The sequence below is a fragment of the Leucoraja erinacea genome, chromosome 10, assembly GCF_028641065.1.
Source record: "Leucoraja erinacea ecotype New England chromosome 10, Leri_hhj_1, whole genome shotgun sequence".
Lineage (NCBI taxonomy): Eukaryota > Metazoa > Chordata > Chondrichthyes > Rajiformes > Rajidae > Leucoraja > Leucoraja erinaceus.
The window spans coordinates 18,203,379-18,223,816 of NC_073386.1; the positions used below are offsets into that span (position 1 = coordinate 18,203,379).

The 20,438-nt window shown below is 43.5% G+C and overlaps 1 protein-coding gene across 2 annotated transcripts in view; it reads left to right on the plus strand.

Moving 5' to 3' along the window:
- Positions 1-20,438, plus strand: part of LOC129700860 (uncharacterized) — a 79,098-nt gene that overhangs the window by 13,189 nt on the left and 45,471 nt on the right. For both annotated transcript variants that reach the window (XM_055641626.1, XM_055641625.1), the window contains exons 4-8: positions 638-756; positions 2,597-2,777; positions 3,918-4,037; positions 6,983-7,050; positions 10,675-10,748. In XM_055641626.1, the coding sequence (XP_055497601.1) occupies positions 638-756; positions 2,597-2,777; positions 3,918-4,037; positions 6,983-7,050; positions 10,675-10,748 (562 nt within the window). The remainder of the gene's footprint in view (positions 1-637; positions 757-2,596; positions 2,778-3,917; positions 4,038-6,982; positions 7,051-10,674; positions 10,749-20,438) is intronic.

Genomic DNA, 20,438 nt, shown 5'->3' on the forward strand with positions numbered 1-20,438 from the left:
CTGATGCATCCTGACATGGAATGCTGTACAATATAGATTTTTAATTATTTATTGAAGCCATTGTATTCATCAAAGGGGACACTGATTAATGCTGCAGCACAAGCTGATAGTTTGCGGGTTTGAACCAGTGACTTCACCTTGAACTAACCTCTGAATACCTTTCAGTGATGAAGGTTTGCAAGATTGCATGGAAATAACAATTTATTTTTTATAAACACCCTTTTCATCGTTGGAAAGAAAGTGAGATAAAGTTGCCTCTTAATAACAAAGTGCTGATGTAAGCACTAGTACTTGTGTCCTCTAATTTAAGGATACGTATGTGCAGTCAGCTGCTATTGGAAAGTGATAAGAGATAATGTAAAATACAGTACTAATATCCAAACCTCCAGCTATGTGAAGGCAGGTGAGGAAACACAGAGAATAATTGCTGGAGGGCCCATGAAAGGCCCATGGATGGGGAAAGGTGAGCCACTTAGCTGTTGGCTTACTGTAGAGAAACACAAGGGTGTGACCAATAATGTTGAGGCTTTGAGCAGCATTTGTATGTTGTTCAACAAAATAATAAGGCAACCTGGGTCATTAGGCTCAGCCTTCTTAAAGTGATTGTTCAAGTAACTATGCTTTCACTTTGCTGCAGGGTGGACACTATGAATATAATGAGCTGTACTGCTGCCTATACTTCCTATTGCAGGAGATTATCCAGAGGGGATGCCCACAGGACATTTTCATGGGATTATTGACAACATGGAATTTCCGGTATGTTTCTTCACATTCACACGGAAGTACTGGAGGGAAATGATGATGTCATGGGATTGCTGTTCAAGGGCGCAAATAACGGTTTGTTGATAATTAATAATACTGAAATTCCACCAATTTAGTTTAGTTTAACTAAACAAAATTGTTGGAATCTCAGTATCATCAATACAGCGCGGTAACAGGCCCTTCGGCCCATCAAATCTGCACCGACCACCAATTCCCGCACATTAACACTATCCTACACCAGGGACAATTGGAAAAAAAACCCATTTATACCAAGCCAATTAACCTACAAACCTGGACGTCTTTGGGGTGTGGGAGGAAACCGAAGTTCTCGGAGAAAATCCACGCAGGTCACAGGGAGAACGTACACATTCCGTACAGACAGCACCCCGTAGCCAGGATTGCACCCGGGTCTCTGGCACTGTAAGCGCAGTAAGGCAGCAACTCTACCGCTGCGCCATCGTGCCGCCAATCTGGGTTTCAATGCTCAGGTCAGATCGAAAATCAAACAATACTGCTTCTGGATTACTATTATCTCTAAAAGTGCAAAACTATTCTGAGACGGGGGGGCTGCCGTCGATGAAGGGGGTCCCGGCACTGCCTGTGGCCATGTGCAGCAGCCTGGTTCGCCGCTGATGATGTTTGAATGTTGCCACCAGAAATGTGGCAACTATTGTGTGCTGCCTAGCTGAGGTCTGCTGTGTGGTTTTACCAGGTTATATGCAAAACAAAACATTTCACTGTACCTAAGTATAGGTGGCAATAAAGTATCTGAACCAGTCTATGAAGTGTGAAAAGGTCATTGTTAAAAAAGAAAGGCAGCATACTGGAAAAGACTACCTAATATGCTTTTTAGTCTGTATAACACTGACTGGGTACCAAAGTTAGACTGACTGATCTCAATAAGCATGTTCAGAGCATCTGTAGTTTACAAAGCAGAAGAGACCGTGGAATGTGGGACAGATGGGAAGTGAGAAGAAGGTAATGTATGAGGATATGAGATCTTTGGGATTTTTGTCTTTACTGCTCGCAGTTGCCTCAGCAACAGCCTTTCTTACAGCCAATATCTGAGGCCCAAAGATACGGTTCCAGCCTGCTGTTGTCTTTCATTGTGCACTGTCTAATCTTGTAAAACAGAAATAGTGCCTGAGTGATTTTCATGCAATCTGGGTGATGTAGCTGTCTTGTACGATTAGTCATCACCGTGAGATATGGATATGAGATTTGCACCAGTGCTAAGTGCATGGAGGTGTGGTGGAGCCAAATGAATGTTCAAAACATGAACATCACAAGAAGAAACAGAGGAGGTTTTACTGCTAAAGAACATTGAGAGGAAAAGTGATAAGGCTCTGTTGACCAGAACATGGTCTTTGACCAGTGGTAGAATACGCTGTTTAAAATACGCTCATTTGCTGACTATAAGAACTTATTTGAAGTCATTGAGTGTCTTCCAGGACTACGTTAGGTTTAGACTCTTAAACATTACCTCCAAGGTTATTTTCAGGCTTTGTGTTATCTTTGGTGGAGGGGGGGGAGGGGGGGGGGGGGGGGGGGGGGGGGGGGGGGTTATCGGGGGGGAGATTTCTGTCCCCATTCAGATTCCCACTAACTTTCCAGTTCCTCCATTATGGTCTTCGCTGCGGTGTCCAAATAGTCACAGTTTCCAAGAGTCAGATTCACTTTCTGCTCAACTACCAGCATTCAACACAGAAACAAAGTGCCTACCTTTTCAGAGCAGTGGATCAGATGTGATCAATGAAGTCTTAGCTCATTGATGCAGCAAAGTAATTAGCAATTGATAACTCTCTTCCATTTTTTTTTTCCTCAATACTTCCAGCTATAAATGGTTCTATGATTTCCTGGCCACAGAGATTGTGCTGCTGTTTGCATTAGTGCCTGTCTTCTATGACCAGGTTGGCAAAAATACAAGAGTGAACAACATTCTAACTCTAGCCACTGGAGACATTGACTTTGCCACTGATATTGCAGAAATGATCCAAGGCAGAAACTGTCAAAAGGTAAATTACAGTTGAAGTAGCACCATAAGTGCAAGAGTCAATGCATAGGTTGCATTTTTCTTATTTTTGCCACCTGTAAACTTATGGATGTTAGCAAAATTCTGGCTTTTCAACAAGCCTTTTCTTCAGTCTTAATCATATGAATTAATTTTTTCTTTCAATCTAAAAAAAAGAAGCACTGAGGTTGCATCGAGTTCCATCAATTGCAGTATTTTGCTTTTTTGTCTGCTACCCATGCAATATTAGTTGTACAAGATCACAGTCGGGGAAGCAAACATCAAGTCCACACTGAGCCAATCTCATCTGCCTCTTATGTCCAACCTTCCTTTGCTGTAGGAACATATAGATTACTTGCAGGTAACTTAACAACTTCCCTAAACCTGTTCTTCTTTGCAGGTACACAGACTGAACAAACTATTGCCAATTTTTTTTAGTTTAGAGATACAGCACAGAAACAGTCCCATAGGCCAGCTGAGTCTGCGCCGACTGGCGATCCCAGTACACTTGTACTATCGTATACACACTAGGGACAATTTATAATTTCACCAAGCCAATTAGCCTACAAACCTGTACGTCTTTGGAGTGTGGGAGGAAACCGGAGAACCCGGGCAAAACCCACGCAGGTCATACAAACGTACCAACTCCATACAGACAGCACCCATAGTCCGTATCGAACCCGTGATTCTGACGCTGTAAGGCAGCAACATCACTGCTGTGCTACCGTGCTGCCGCTGTTGTTGTCCATTTCAATTGTTGTTTTTCATTTCAACTCCTTCCTTTTCCCCAAGCATAGCATCAAAAAGTTATATGTTATTTATTCACTGCTGTCTCTTGATCCTCAGGGCTATTTTTTGCAACAGCCAGGTTTTGGAACAATTATTAAAGTCCAAGTAAATATTACAATTTTATTTACAATGGCAGGAAAGCCGCATTGCTGCTTTAAGTCAGCATAACCTTCCTTGCTTTTAGTGCTGTACAGATGGAATTTTAATTAGTTACTCCCTTTTTACATGCAGTAAAAAATAGTATCAGGTTGAATATTACTCCAGATTAATCACCGTTTTATGTAGTATTTAAATTTCACGAGACGTTTCTCTTGTGCTTATTATTATGTCATCTCAAAGGTATTTTAATTCTCAGGAAGATAAAGAAAGTTTACGTGCGGCGGCTTCAGAACTTGTTATCCAGAGGGTCTACCAATGCAAGAGAAGAATCAATAGAAACTACAAAAGTAAACAGCAGTTTTCTTTTCCACTAAAGGTTAGTAAGACACAGTCGAGCATGCCAAGGGTGCAGTTATAACAGGCCCGTGAACAGTGTACAATTTCACTGGTCCTTTGGGGATGCTGCCCGTACTTTGTTCTGCCTTCCCGAAACATTTGTTAGCCCATAAGCAAGAATTCAGGATACAAAGATTGACAACATCAGCTGCTGTGGTTTGCTGAAACTAAAGAATAAAGGTGTGTATGTCACACAAAAAATAAGTTTGCTTGAATTTATGATCAGCTCCTTGCTTTTGTACTTCTGATATTGTTTTTTCTTAAATACATCCCACGAGCTATTTTTGTGCTTTATTTTAACATCTGCAGAATTGTTTTTCATTTCTTTTCATCTAGATTTAATTTGTTAAGCACTCCATTTACTTCTTTACAGCGGCATATATTGTCATTGCTGTTTTGGTCTCTCATTGATATATGACAACTGCATTATTTGCATTTTGTTTGAAAATAATTCAAAGTATGAATTCTCCCAAATCTTAGTTGATTATTATCTTTAGAATACCCCCTAACAAGAACCTTCAATTGATTAATGTGACTGCAAGATACGCAGTCACAGTCATCAAAATGACAGGGAAGTGGTAGAGATGAGATTAATAGAAGATGCATGTTTCCAATGGCTTTAATGGAAAATTGGAAAATTGGTGAGTATTTTAAAATCACCACACACTCTTGCAGCAAAAATAGGAATCAGAACATATATCTTTGCTAAGCTGCTTGAGACATATATATATATTTCTTTCAAATGAAACAAACTGAAGTGAAATTGTTAATTATCTCTGCATTATCGAAGAGCACAACTGCCAGAGACTAGAGTTGTTCACTCGTAGTTCAGCATGGTTCTTTTTCATCCATTGGTACATCCCAAATTATATGCCTCTGCCCTGAGACAGTTGAAATTAAATTCTGAGAACAGTAGCACAATATTTGGGAATGCACAAGGTTGTATGTAATTAGAAGAGTTTGATCATTTTACCAAGATCATTTTACCTTTCCAGGAATTAGTTCAAAAGTAACTAATTAAGTAAACAACTTCAGATCATTTAAATGTAAATCAGATTTATTTTCAATGTTGTGAATGTTTGTGTTTGATTGGGGCTTTCTAGTCATTCAATCGTGAAAATCTTCAAGAACTGACAGCCCCCTGAAGTTACAATATTTTATCAACTTTCATCTCAAATTGCTGATGAGATTTCATTAGGAATGGAATACTTTATTGTCACATGTGACAAGGCACAGTGAAATTCTTTGCTTGCATACCCAAGGCATGCAAATAGCGGCCACCTCTGGCGCTGACACAGTTACAAAGTACGCCGGCCCCTCCTTTGTTCCCCCCCCACCCCTCCTCCCCCACACCAGGTCCCCCTTTGTTTCGCCCCCTCCCCCTCCCTCACGCCAGTCCCCCCACGCCGGGTCTTCCATTGTTCTTCCCTTCCCCGCCTCCCAGCGCTTCCCCCATCGACTGCCGACCGCAGGTCGACCAGCGACGCTTCACCATTGCCAAGGCCCCATCGTCGCAAGGCTTCACCACTGTTGCCGAGACTGTGGAGCATTTGGAATAATGTCAGTGGGGAGGGACTCAATGATGAGAAATTGCAAATTGCAAAAAGATTTTTATTTACCGACATTGTTTTAATATAAGGATTTAAGGAGACAATCAAATTGATTTTGGGGTTCAACATATATCATTACAGAAACATTATATCTTCCAGAGCCGGGTGTTAGTATTTAAATTTAAACCTATTTGGAGGATCATGCATGCATGTTTTTAACATTATGGGAGAGATACATTATCATCAGCCATACTCTCAGAGTTTTTCTATTTTTGGATGAGGTTGGGGGATGGGTGTTTAATTTAGGTTATCATTGTCATGTGTACCGAGGTACGGTTGCCCCCTTGTGCATATCCCCAGTCTCAGATGGAGAATGCAGAATCATAGTGTTAAACCTCAACAGTAGTGCTAACCCATTCAACGAGGAAATGTAAGTAGATATTTGGAAACTGGAACAGTTTCACAAAAAGCTGAGGTTATTGGATCAATTTACAGATCAATTCTGCAAGCAAAAGTCCTTAGTTTTAGTTTAGAGATACAGTACTGAAACAGGCTCTTCGACCCACCGAGTCCACAATGACCAGCGATCTCCGCACACTAACAATACCCTACGCACACTAACAATACCCTACACACACTAGCGACAATTGTACATTTATACCAAGCCAATTCACCTACAAACCTGTCCGTGTTTGGAGTGTGGGAAAATTAGAATCTCGGCGAAAACCCACGCAGGTTCATGGGGAGAACGTACAAACTCTGTACAGACAAGCACCCGTAGTCAGGATCGAACCTGGGTCCCTGGCGCTGTGAGGCAGTAGCTCTACCGCTATGCAACCGTGCTGCCCAGTTGTATGAGACTTTCAAGGGATATGGAACAATAAGTGGAAGATAGATGAAACGGAGGGACTGGTCAGCTTTGATTTAATTGAATGACAAGGAATGGCCTTCTTCTATTCCCAAGATACATCATGCAACAGTCCTTAATTATCCTGCAGATGGCGATATTGCCATAGTCTTACAGTAAAACCTTTTCACGCTTTTGAGTGTAAATGAATGAGGTGAGAAAGAAAAGTATTTAATGGAGCCTTTCCTGTCTGATTTCAAAGGTCAAACCTTTGCTTTGCTGAAGTGTTTCTCCTATCAGATCTTGTTGGCTCCAATGATGACTAATTACAATGTTGCTCTCAAATTGGGACAGTCTCACCCCTCTGCCAAAGAAGATTATGAATATAAAGAAGGGCTACTGGAAAATAAACTAAGTCCTGCCCTTGGTCATAATTCTGTAAACAGGGATTACAAATGTTGCGTTTTGTTTTGATACATTTATTACATGAAATTCTACACCAGTCTATCATTTTCTTCTCTATCATAGACAAACAAATTATTGCCATGTAAATCCATCTCAGAATTAATTCTGGCCAGTGATCGTTTGCATCAAGGGTGAGTTTCTTCATTATTTTTTGATACCAACTCTTCTTTTGCTGGTGTGAATGTGAATGCAGATGAGAATATGTATGTAGGGGGAGTTTGTCAGCTTGTTATCTTTTGCAATTTCTTGCATCTGCCATAATTTGATGAAAGAATGGGTCGACTGGGCTTGTATTCAGCGGAATTTAGAAGGATGAGAGGGTATCTTATAGAAACATATAAAACTCATAAAGGGATTGGACAGGCTAGATGCAGGAAATATGTTCCCGGTGTTGGGGGAGTCCAGAACCAGGGATCACAGTTTAAGAATAATGGGCCTGTCCCACTTAGACGACTTTTTAGGTGACTGCAGGAGACTTTGCAGTCGCCACATGTTCGCGGGTGGTTGCCGGGGAGTCGCCTTCATGGTCGTGAGGAGTTCCCACATTCTGGGAACTAATTGTGGCCTCGTTATGGTCGCCGAGAATTTTTCAACATGTTGAAAAATTAACGGCGACTCGAATGAAGTTGCCATGGAGATTAGTGAGAATTCTCGAGCCATAGGTGAGTCACAAGGCGGTACTAGTGGGTTGCCAGGAGATCGAAGGTTCTCGGAGGTCTCGTAGGTTGTAGCCGGTGCTGACCGGTGAATTTAATTGGCACATTGGGGGGGCCCTGGACCCCCGCATTTTGCTTTTCACCCTGTGAATCTGTGTGGGAATTTTCGGCCACAAAAGGTTGGCGGCAATTCCTGCATGTTTCAGAGAGAGTTTAAATCAGGGCTGAGGAAAAAAAAGCAGTAGTTTTCAGAGCCAAGGATAACCGACCGGTAATGTTAATGTCTGCCGAATTTCACAGCCATGTATCTCCGGCTTCATAAAGGTTGTCTCTACTCCCCATCCCTCCTTCTCCCCCTCTCCCGCCCTCTTTTAAAGGACTTACTGTGCACTGCGCTTTAGTTGTCACTGTACACTGCGCTTTAATTACAGCCCAACCTTCCTGTTCATTGCGGTGTGTGTCTGCATTACCTTGGCTTTGCACTGTGGGAATTTTTTAGACAGCGCTCCCCTGCTTGCCCTGGCCCCCGCCTTTGCGATGTGTTTGTTCCACTCTGACAGTCAACGTTCCAGTTCCCGGTTTTCAGGCGACTGCCGGCAACTTGGGACAGGCCCATTAGGGGTAGGCCATTTAGGACTGAGATGAGGAAAATCTTTTTCACCCAGAAAGTTGTGAATCTGTGGAATTTTCTGCCACAAAAGGCAGTGAAGGCCAATTCACTGCATGTTTTCAAGAGAGTTAGATTTAGCTCTGAGGGCTAATGGAATCAAGGGATATGGGGATAAAGCAGGAATGGGTTACTGGTTTTGGATGATCAGCCATGATTATATTGAATGGCGTTGCTGGTTCAAAGGGCTGAATGGCCTACTCCTGCACCTATTTTCTATGTTTCTATATAATTTAGCCTACTATATGCCATCTCTGCAGCCAACTTAAACTTTACAATGCAAGCAGAGCTCTTCCTACTACTTGGGCAGGTTGGTGAAAGACAATTAGCTGCTAGAGGCATGTTGTTTTGTACATGGGGGCTACAGCAGATGCTGGAGCCATTGCCATGTATTCCTGATAATAACGTGTCAGGTAGCATCTCTAGAGAAAAGGAATATGTGACGTTTTTGGATCGAAACCCTACCTCAGACTGAAGAAGGGTCGCGACCTGAAACATCACCCATTCCTTTTCTCCAGAGTTGCTGCCTGACCCACTGTGTTACCAGCTTCTGTGTCTTTCTTCGGTGCAAACCAGCATCTGCAGTTCCTTCTATGTAAGGGTTGGAGTGCCATCTATACCCTGCAATTTGGGCAAATGCACAATAAATGTCTCTGGCTCTTCCTGGAGGATTGAAGAGAAAACTGCTGAAATCTTCTCTCCTTGAGTAATGAGTTTGGTGATCTCCATCATGAGGCAGAGAGCAGCAAACTGTGGGATGCTGCAGAGCTACAATGGCTAAGATGCTCAGAATGATCGTGGCACTGACCTCCACAGGTTGTGAGCCGGTGTAGAGGATAGAGACACATAACGTCATAAGGTCATAAGGAATAGTAGAATTAGGCCATTTGGCCCATCAAGTCCACTCCACCATTCAATCATGGCTGATCTATTTCTCCCTCCTAACCCCATTCTCCTGCCTTCTCCACACAACCTGTGACATCTGTAGTAATGAAAAATCTATCTATCTCAGCCTTAAAAATATCCACTGACTTGGCCTCCACAGCCTTCTGTGACCAAGAATGCCACAGATTCACCACCATCTGACTAAAGAGGTTCCGTGTGTACGGCCATTCCACCAACTCAGCCCCAACCCCGATCATTCTCACCTCTTATTCTAGGTGTGCCCTTGTGCCATTATTCACACCCTATCTCACACAATGGAAATCGTTTTTCCTTCACCTATCCATATCTAAGCCACTTTCACAATTTTGAGCATTTTCGTTGAATCGCCTTTCAACCAAGGATCGATCAGATTCCACATAGCTTTTGACAATTCCGGTTTTATTTACCTGCTAGATTTTGCAAGGCTTGAATAAGCCTAATTATGCCCAAAAAAACAACAGAATGAGCATTGAAAATGCAGGTGCATGCAATTAGCAACACATCAATGTCCCCTGGCCAACCTGCCTCAGCACATGTCCAAATTTTTACTGGGAATAATATCCCACGTTGCTCCAAATTCTGTTGGGAAGTAGGAATGAGCTCTACATCATCAGATGTATCCAACTCTATGAACGGCACCAGAAACCTTCAATCGCATCGATAGGTGCCCATTCCGATTTAGTTTAGAAATATAGCATGGAAACAAACACTTTGGGGCACTGAGTCCACGCCACCCATACACACACACCGCACACTAGCTCCGTGTTGTCCCACTATTGAATCCTACACACCAGGGGCAATTTACAGAAACCAATCAACCTACAATCCTACACATCTTTGAAATGTGGGAGGAAACCAAAGCACCTGGAGAAATCCTTGTGGTCACAGGGAGAACGTACAAACTCCGCAGAGACCCGTAGTAAGGATCAAACCTGCGTCTCCAGTGCTGTGAGGCAGCAGCTCTACCGCTGCGCCACTGTGCCGCCCAGAGCAAAGGGTCGCTAACACATTGAAATGTATGGCACATTGAGGAAAAGGGTGCAAGGAAGTCCAATTTTGCAACGCACGACTAAACCAATTCATTCTAAATGATCGTTTATTGTTTTGAGCACACCAAGAACCAAATAGTTACAGTACTGCCTTAGCCAGCTAGATGGTAGTAGTTGCAAGGCTGAGAACTTAAATGACATTGTTCTTTGTGGATCTCAGCCACATGGCTAAGCGAGCAACTTAAGTGCAGATAGATTATTTCCCTATAACTCAGAGGTGGGAAGGTGTCAAAAGAAAATAGATCCTAACATAAGTCACCTTGGTGCCCAATTAAAGTAAGGGAGCACGGAGAGCAAAATATGCTCCTCATTGAAGAAGCTGTTGACATAAGCAGAATAAATGACCTGCTTAAGAAGACTTTAAATTGTTATTTATTATTGTACCACTATAGGTGCACTAAGATTATTTTGTTTCTCACCTTCCTCCACCCTGACACATTTTTCTTATCGTTTTTACAGCATTCGAAGATCACCAAGGAAAAGATTATCATTAACGCATTCAGCTAAATCTAAGGAGCCTTGTCGAATGCCAGGTATGGACAAGAGATGGTGAAGTCTTTAACAAAATGTGAAATCTCCTTAAAATGCTGCAATATAGTTGCATGCGATTAGGCATGTTAAGAATGTTTCCAACATAAAAATGCGCACGTCACATCAATTCCTGATCATTTTTGGGAACAACGTGACATTTCCGAAAGGTCCTGACCTAATCTTTGACACTGAAAACTCCAATTCAAACCTATGGATAAGGAAATAGCACCATTAAACAAATGCAAACATTATATTGCCGAGGAACAACTCTGTGTGTTCACATGAAAGGAACTTGGCAGGAAGAAATATCAAATGCTTTTAAAGTGAACATCTGCGTAAAAGCTAAGCACTTACAACTTTGGAAGAAATTCTTGCAAAGAAGCAATGATTCACGTTTTATGCATCTTAGCTGTACAGTACATCTGGCGATTTGACGGCATTACCTCACCTTAGCGTAGGATTTGGATCAAGGACTACTTTTCTCTCGGAATTGTGAGATCTAAAATCTCAATAAATCACATTGCCATTCACTGCAGAGTGGAGGCAGTCAGGATGTGTTCCACCATAACGCATCTTCCATTTATCCAGCACCAGGTATGCATATAATGACATCAGTCTTCACACAAATCGGAGGTCAAAATTACACAGTTTGGACTTTAGACTTTAAAGATACCTCGTGGAAATAAGCCCTTTAATCCACTGAACCCGCACTGACCAGTAACCCAGCAATATCCCACACACTAGGGACAATTTACAACTCAGAGAAGCCAAATAACCGAAAACCTTGTACATCTTTGAAGTGTGGGAGGAAACTGGATCCAGAGAAAACCCACACGTCAAGAGGGAGAACGTACCAACTCCGTACTTCTTCCAGCATTGATCTGCTGCACCACTCATTTCTTGGTTCTTTAGTGGTGACACCGCTGCCTGTACTCCATTACATTAGAGATTACAATCCATTAATAGAAGACCAATATCTGTTAATAACCTACACCGAGAAAGCCTTCGGAGACACTATGTTGTACCTGGAGCTGGCTGATGAGCAATGTATTCATGGGTCTACCTTTGAAAAGTCTGTAATTACAGAGATACGTCACATTCTGTAGGATGACCTTCAGCCACACTTTTACATCCTACCGGATGTCACATATCTCTGTAATTACAGACTTGTCAAAGGTAGACCCCTGGATATGTTGCTCATCAGCCAAGTCCAGTGGAGGTCAAGGCGGTGATAGCTCTGACTCTGCCCATAAGTTTGCTGCACTAGACCTAAGTCATATTTCTTACTATGCTGCTTTCCACAGCATAGTAAGAAGGAATTATATCGTCTTTCTTTGATTTCACTGCATCTGTGCGCTGAGAATGTCCAGTTTCCCCACAACTCTAGGCTTCAATGACCACATTAATGCCCCTTAACGATCTGATTAATAATCTGAATCTAATCTTCATCAGAAATGGGAATCCAAAAACAGCAGATGATGGAAATCTGAGATTAAAACCAAAAACTAAAAATGGTGGAAACACTCAGCAGGTCAGGTAGCTTCTGTGGAAAGAGGAAGAATTAACATTGGAAACCATTTGTCAAAACTGCTAAAGAGTAATTCTATGTCTACTTCCAGCAATGCGGCCAAACGTTGCCGCCTTTCCCTAAATATTTAGCTGGTTGTCAATGTGAGAAAAACATTTTGATGGTGAATGATGTTTTCTTGGCAGTTCCAGTGACACTTTTATCCTGATGGATTCCGCACTGCTGAACATTTCTAGCTTGGTGGAATGGATCTTGCAGGCTGAGGGGGGACTCTCTCCTTCAAGAGTCAAGAATGTTTTATTGTCATACATCCCGAAACGGAACAATGAAATTCTTATCGCAGTTCTGTAAACATAGTACATTAAACCCTTGTTTTGATGGACCTTGGCTTGTGATTATAGAGGACAGACACGCCTATCTTCACCGCCAGACCAGGTTGCTGACGCTATCCCCGTGTGTGTGTGTGTGTGTATATATATATATATATATATATACACACACACACACACACACACACACATGTATATATATATAAATATATATATATTTTAAATGTGTGTATATGTGTGTGTGTGTGTGTGTATATATATATATATATATACACACACAAGCAAACAACTAAACAAGCAATAATAGAGCAAAGAAAAAAAATAATACCCCCAAGTCTATGTAGTTTGAAGCTTATTTGGATGTTGTAGTAGGTGTATGGACGAAGGTGCTCCTGAAATTGTACGTTACAGTTTACAGGCTCCAGTTCCTTCTTACCAATGGCAGGAGTGAAATGAAAGTGTGGCCAGCGTGGTGTGCGTCTGATGATGCCGGCTGCCTTTTTGACATAGCGACTCTTGTAGATCCCTTCAATGGTGGGGAGATCATTACCCGTGATGGACTGGGCAGTGTACACCAGTATTTGCAATCTTCTTTGTTTCTAGGCGTTCGAGTTGCTGAAACTCCCAGGGCAGTGATGCAGTTAATATGCTCTCTCCTATACACCCTGTAGACGTTCAAAAGAGTATTCATCGACATACTGAATCTCTCAAGACTCAAGATTCAATTTAATTGTCCCATGTACCAAATAAGGTACAGTGAAATTTTGAGTTAACATACAGCCATACTAAGTAAAAAAGCAACAATCTCTTCAATCTGCTCAGGAAGTAGAGGCGTTGATGGGCTTTCTTTATGATGGCATCAGTGTGCTGGGAACAGGATAGTACTTCAGAGATATTCACGCCTAGGAATTTGAAGCTTTTGACTCTCTCCATCACTGTCCCATAGATAGTGTTTGTGTTTGTGGATCCTCATCCTTCCTCTTCCAATGCCCACAATCAGTTCCTTAGTCTTACTGATGTTGAGAGCAAAGTTGGTGTTCTGGCACATCTTGGTCAGTCGATCGATCGATCGCATTCTTATCTGTAATTCTTCCAACAACGGCAGTGCCATCAGCAAACCTGAAAATGGAGTTTGACAATGTTTGTGGCTACACAGTCGTGAGTAGAGCAGGGGGCTGAGCATGCAGCCTTCTGATGCTCCCGTGCTGATGGCAATCAGAGAGGAAATGTTGCTGCCAATTTGTACAGACTGTGGTCTATTCATGAGGAAGTCGAGGATCCAGTTGCAGAGGGGTGCACAGAGATGGTGAGCTTAGTAACCAGCTTGGGAGGATGATGGTGTTGGATGCCGAGCTGTAGTGTATGAATAACAGTCTTACGTATGTGTTTTTAATGTCCAAGTGGCCCAGTGCAGAGTGGAGAGCCAGTGAGATCACATCCTCTGTTGACCTGTTGAGGCAGTAGACAAATTGTAGTGGGTCCAGGTTCTTGAGGTAGGAGTTGATATGTTCCGTAACCAACCTCTCAAACAGTTCATCACTATGGATGTTCGTGCCACCAGTCGGTTGTCATTGCGGGACATCACCTTACTCTTCTTGGGCACCAGTATTATTGATGGTCTTTTAAAGCAGGTGGGAACTTCAGACTCAGTATTGAGGTTTATCACCTTGTTAGAGGAGAGGGACGTTAGTTTGGGGCCTACAGCAACCTGGGGCCTATGTGGGCCTACCTGGATTGGGGGTGCTCCAGTACTTCCAGCATGTGGAAAAGACTTTGGACTTTAGATGTTTTCTTTGTAAACGGGGCCAAAATATGGCAAGTGTGCATCTGTGGGTTGTGCAAAAAGAATCGCACTGTGCTGTGCATGTGTGACTATCAGGAACCACTGAAAGAACCACTAATAATGTGATAATAACAATAATAATGCTTTGTTGCATCTGTTCCTGTTCTGACTAAATCAGCTCAGCTGGCACACATATACAAGAACAGTATGGAGAATGCCATTACTCTTCTCCAGTCCCTGCCATCCATCCTGCTGAAAGTGCAGATACTTCATCGTTGAGTGTTCCTTGCTGTGCAACCTGTGGACTGCAGCTCTTCTTAGTGTACGAGACAGACTCTGAGGTCCAGCTGGAGTTAGTTGAGCAAGAGAGCAAAACAAACTGCTGGAGGACCTCAACCGGTCAGGCAGCATCCGTGGAAGGAAATTGAAAGTTGAAGTTTCGGATCTAGGTAGAAGAAGCCCTTCTTCAGGACTGAAAGAGTGGAGGACAAATAGCTAGTATAAAGAGGAGAGGGGGTTGGGGCAAGGGTTGGCATGCAATAGGTAGATCCAGGTGAGAAGGGGTAGATTGGTGGATGGAGTCGAGAGTCAGAGTCATGCAGCGTGGAAGCAGGTCCTTCAGCCCAACTTGCCCACGCCGACCAACATGCCCCATCTACACGTCCCTTTTGGCCCACTTCCCTCAAAACCTATTCTATCCATGTACCTATCTAGGTGTTTCTTAAATGTTTCAATAGTACCTGCCTAAATTGCCACCTCGGACAGCTCGTTCCATGCATCCACCATCCCTTATGTAAAAAAGTTACCCCTCAGGTCACGGAGTCATAGAGGTGGAGATATCAAGAGGTTTGGGCATGTTTGTTGGAGGTGAGCAGGGGCTGCAGATGATGGGATCTGATGGGAAAGCAAGATGGAATGTGGGACCAAACATTTCCAGCAGTTGCCTTCATTAGGATGACATATATCTACATGATGAAGGACTGTATGTCTGAAATGAGGTTGCATTTACTGTCATGGGTTAAATCAAACAATACGTTCATCTATCAGGTTTGTGTCTTTCCCACTTGACAATTGCGCACATAGGTCTTGACATGCTGGCACTATGGTTCAGTTTTCCCTCGATTGTCGGGTCTGGCTGTTGGGAGGCTGCTGCCTTTCTCTTTGAGCCTGCACAGATGTCCTTGGCTGGATAAATAGGCCAGCTTCAGATCACAGCCCGCGGCCAGTGGAAGCAACAGTCTTGTAAGGCTGGATGTCGGCCATGGCTGAACATGTGGAAGGCCACGGTGAGAGGAGACTTCATGAGAGAAGCATCAAAGGTTTGAATCTGCATGGCCGGCAACCTCTCTGGGGACAGGGTAGACAACGCTGCAATGATCATCTTGTACTTGGACTGCAACAGCATCATTCCAATTTCCAGACCTTCAGATATTCGAGAAAGAAGGGAGGGAGACAGCAGGAAACTGAGGTCGATTAGCCCAACATCTGTTATTGTGAAAATGCTGGAATGTATTGCTGAGGAGGTGAAAGCAAGGCATTCAGAAATGGATAAGAGAATCAACCAGAGTTAAGATGGGTTTATGTTCGCATCCTTCCGCCCCTTTGTTATTACCTCTTCCCCAGCCAACAATGGACCATTATGGGCTCCACTCTTCCTTGGTCACCTGTTGCTTGGTCACCTGTTGCTGGTCCTGCTTTGGTCTGGGCTTTTCTTACCTCTAGTTCCCTCCCATCTACTTTCACTCTGAAGAAGGGTCCCGATCCAAAACATCACCCATCCTTTTTCTCCAGAGATGCTGCCTGGCCCGCTGAATTACTCCAGCACTTTGTGTCTCTCCCCAATGGGAACATCAAGCTTCACTGCCATGTTGTGGTCCTCTTCCTGATGAGCCTGTAGCAGGTTTCTGGCTGGATCAAAGTGGCTCGGAAAGGCATTGGTCTCTGCCACCTGGACAGTTGCCACTTGAGCAATCTCTGTCTCTTGGAACTGTCTTGCAGCCCTTGCAGATGGGTCTGCATCATCTCCATACCAGAGGTCCTGGTCGTTTGACATCGCACATCCTATCAAACATGGAGAGAGACCCCTCTTTTTGTCATCTCCGGCATCTGGCCAGGGAATCCTAACCATCTCATTGATGGGCATTATTCCTATCGCCCTTGTTTAGTTTAGAGATACAGCACAGAAGCAGGCCCTTTGGTCCACTGAGTTCATGCCGACCAGCGATCCCCGCATATTAACACTATCCTACACACACTAGGGACAATTTACATTTATACCAAGCCAATGCCTTTTGTTGCCTGGGTTTCAACAACTTTAGAGATAGTTAGGTCTTTATTCTCTGGAGCGCACAGAAGCAGGGGGGCCCTTTAGAGGTCTTTAAAACTGAGTTCATGCCGACCATGCGATCTTTTCCCCGCATATTCAAACAAGAGGACACTATCAGAATTAAGGGACACAGTTTAGGGGTAATATGAGGGTGAACTTTTACATTTGGAATGAGCTTCCAAGCCAATGGCCTTTGGATAGACTGTTGAGAGGGAATGGAAAAGTGCCCTAAGGGGAAAAAAAAAAGTTGTTCGGCACGGACTTGTAGGGCCGGGATGGCCTGTTTCCGTGCTGTAATTGTTATATGGTTATAGTTATATGACTGTTGGAGAAAACCCACCCAGTCACGGAAAGTACATACAAACTCTGTACAGACAGCACCCATAGTCAGAATCGAACCCATGACTGTCGCTGTAAGCGCAGTAAGGCAGCAACTCCACTGCTGTGCCACTCTGCCACCCCTTGTCATGGAATCAGCCTAATCATAGTCTTCATCTGAATCCCCTTGGGCAGTGGGTCTGGCCGTCTCTGACTGGCCCCCACAACAGTGTCTCTTCAGCAAATGGTAAAACTGCAGCAAGCTAGGGCCCAGCGGGTCTCCACAAGACACTCTTGCCATTCAGGCCCTCAAATTCTGACAACATCCTTACAAATCTTCTCTGTCCTCTTTCCAGCTTCATGGCATCTTTCCAATATCAGGGGAACCAAAGCTGAACACAATACTCCAAGTATGGCCTTGCCAATTATAATGTAACGCCTCCATTTCTATACTAATTTCCCTGACTGGTGAATGGCAGCATGCCAAAATCTACCTTCACCACTCGTGATGGCCCTTTAGGGAACCATGTACTTGTTGAACTGTTTAGACTTTACTTTAGACTTTGGAGATACAGTGCGGAAAGAGGACCTGCGGCTAAATGGGTCTACGCCAACCAGCAATCACCCCGCACACTAGTACTATCTTACACACTGGGGACAATTTACAATTTGATCAAAACCAATTATCCTACAAGCAGGTATGTCTTTGGAGTGTGGTAGGAAAGCAGAGCACCCGGGGAAATCCCACACGGTCACAGGGAGAACGTATAAACTCTGTATGGACCACACCCATGGTCAGTATCAAACCCGTGTCTCTGGCACTGTAAGGCAGCAACTCTGCTGCTGTGCCACCATGCTGCCCCTGAATACTCCTGGATCCTTCTGCTATATAACATTCCCCAGAGCCTTCCGTTCACCGTGAAGATCTTCCCTGGTTGACACCCAACATGCAACACCTCACACTTATGACACAGTTTCTTTTGTAATTTAGTTAAATTGGTGATCAATGTTTGATACTGGAATAACAAGGGTAAATGTAAGATATGGGTGGCTGACATCGAGGACTGAGGATGTCTCCAGTCAGCCACCCCGTTGGAGACATTCCTCAATGAGGTGGCAGACCTGTGATGATTTAGGGATTGTGAAGTTGAACCACTGTGTCATGGGTACAGGGCCCAATGCTGAACAGAGTTAAGAATTGGGGCTTGTGGAGGTGGGGAAATCAATTTTTAGATGCATGCCATTAAAAAAATATCAATGCGACATCCCCAAAATTGCTTCATTCCACTTCAGGAAATAGCCACGAGAAGTCCAAGCGCAATGGATCACCGTGCATCTTTTGTGTCTGGATCGAACCTACTGCATGTAAACAGGGATAAATAGCAACAGTCAGTTTGTTGTTGCATTATTCACAATTCACCGGACATTGGATAATGTCCAGTAAGGAGCAGCACAGTGGTATCACTGGTGGGGATACTGGATAAAGGAGGCCTTTGTTGGAGAACGTTATTGCATGTTTCTGGAGATTTTCCCCGATACTGGCCTTTTATTTGTTGTGTTGACCCAACTGCTTCTTACTGAAGGGATGAATCTCCTCGCACGTGCTCTTCTGAAATTTTAAATCTGGATTGGACAGATAACTTTCTTGTTGCGATTCTTATCTTCCTTTTTATGAAAGGACAAGTAAGTAAAAAAAAAAAGACTTGATCCAGGGAATGTCAGGCCACATCACACACTTGCTCCAACTGTACTGATATCACTCGAGCTTCACAGAGGCCAGAGATCCTATCCATGTATTTCCATGAGGCATTGTATTAGATGCTGTGCTTCCCCTTCCACATAAACCACTAAAGAGTTATGCCTTCCTGTGGCTACAGCCTTGCAGCCCACCCCAGCCAGGAACACAGCCTTGTTGATAGCTGTTAAAGTGATTACAGCACTGAAACTTTATACCACTGGGTAATTCCAGTCAGCCTTGTGGTAACCGCAGTCACATAAATCAATCAGCAGTGCACCACCAAATCAGGGTGATGGATGGTCTATTCAGGTGGGCCTCACACTATGTCCTTCTCTATGGACCCTGGCAGACAAAAAGCAAGCTATCCTCAAGTAGCAGAATCCCCCCCAGAGACAGGATGCAAGTACTGGAGCTTATGTTGCATTGAATGCCTGACTGAAAACCTATCAAATCTTATCAAGGGAAAGCAAGATCATTGTATTAATGTGTAGCTGGTGAGTTATACCAACCACTTCTTACATGTGAATACTGGAAGCATGATGCACTATAATTTGCCTGCCTCGATAAACTAAAGCAGTTTTCAATGGGATGATTGAAAAGTACAGCTTACCAGTGGAGCCCTGCCAGATGTCACATGTGTGACAACATAAGTATGAGGAAGTCCTGGAACATAGTGGTATCGGCTTTTTTTAAAAACAAAGGTAAATAAAATTCCACTTGAAACCCATTGTAGGTGCCTTGTTAGGGCAGGACAATCCTTGTAGTACAGTTGAGCACCAGGGTGTCTCAGGAAAAAGCAAAGTGCTGGAAGAACTCAGTGGGGCAGGCAGCATTTGAGGAAGAACATGGAGAGACGCTGTTTCAGATCGGGACCTTTCTTCAAACTAATAGCGCAGAGCGGAGAAAGCTGATTAAGATAGTTGGAGAAGGGCAAACGCCTGCAAGTAATCAGTGGATAGAGGTGAAGAGGGGTGGTTGGCAGATGGGTGGAGATATTAACAAATGCTAGTTGAAATGGAGACAAAATGGTGTTAGATAAGGAAGGGAGGAATGTAATGTTAAGCCGATGGGTGGGATGTGATGAAGGGGGGAGGGAAAGAAGTGGAATAAGAAGGAACTGGGGGACTGGACTTGAGTAGGAAGGGTGAAGAGGTGGAAAAGGAGCAGGAAGGCATCTAGTGGGAGAAAGGTGAGGGTGGAAAATGTTTCAGCAATATTGATTATCTATTGCATGTGGCATTCATTGAAACATAGAAACATAGAAAATAGGTGCAGGAGTAGGCCATTAGGCCCATCGAGACTGTACCGCCATTCAATATGATCATGGCTGATCATCCAACTCATTCAGAACAATCTGACTTTGATTTGATGACAGGTAGGTCAACATGGAAGTAAGTGAAGGAGGAGACAGTCCTGCTGGATCATGCAGAGGTTGGTCAGGAAAATTAGTATGAGATTCAGAGAAATTAATTGTCATCTGCACACATAGTCTCCGGTAAAATGTCCAATGCAGAAAGTGTCCATTCAACCTTGCCAGTCTATGCTTGCGGGAATGAAGTTGCTGGAGGAAGTCAGCAGATGAGGTGCAAACCACTGAGCCCCTCTAGCAGCTTATGTGTTGCTCACCTTCTGTTCCCTTGTGCTTGTCCATTGTCCCCTTTAAATACCAT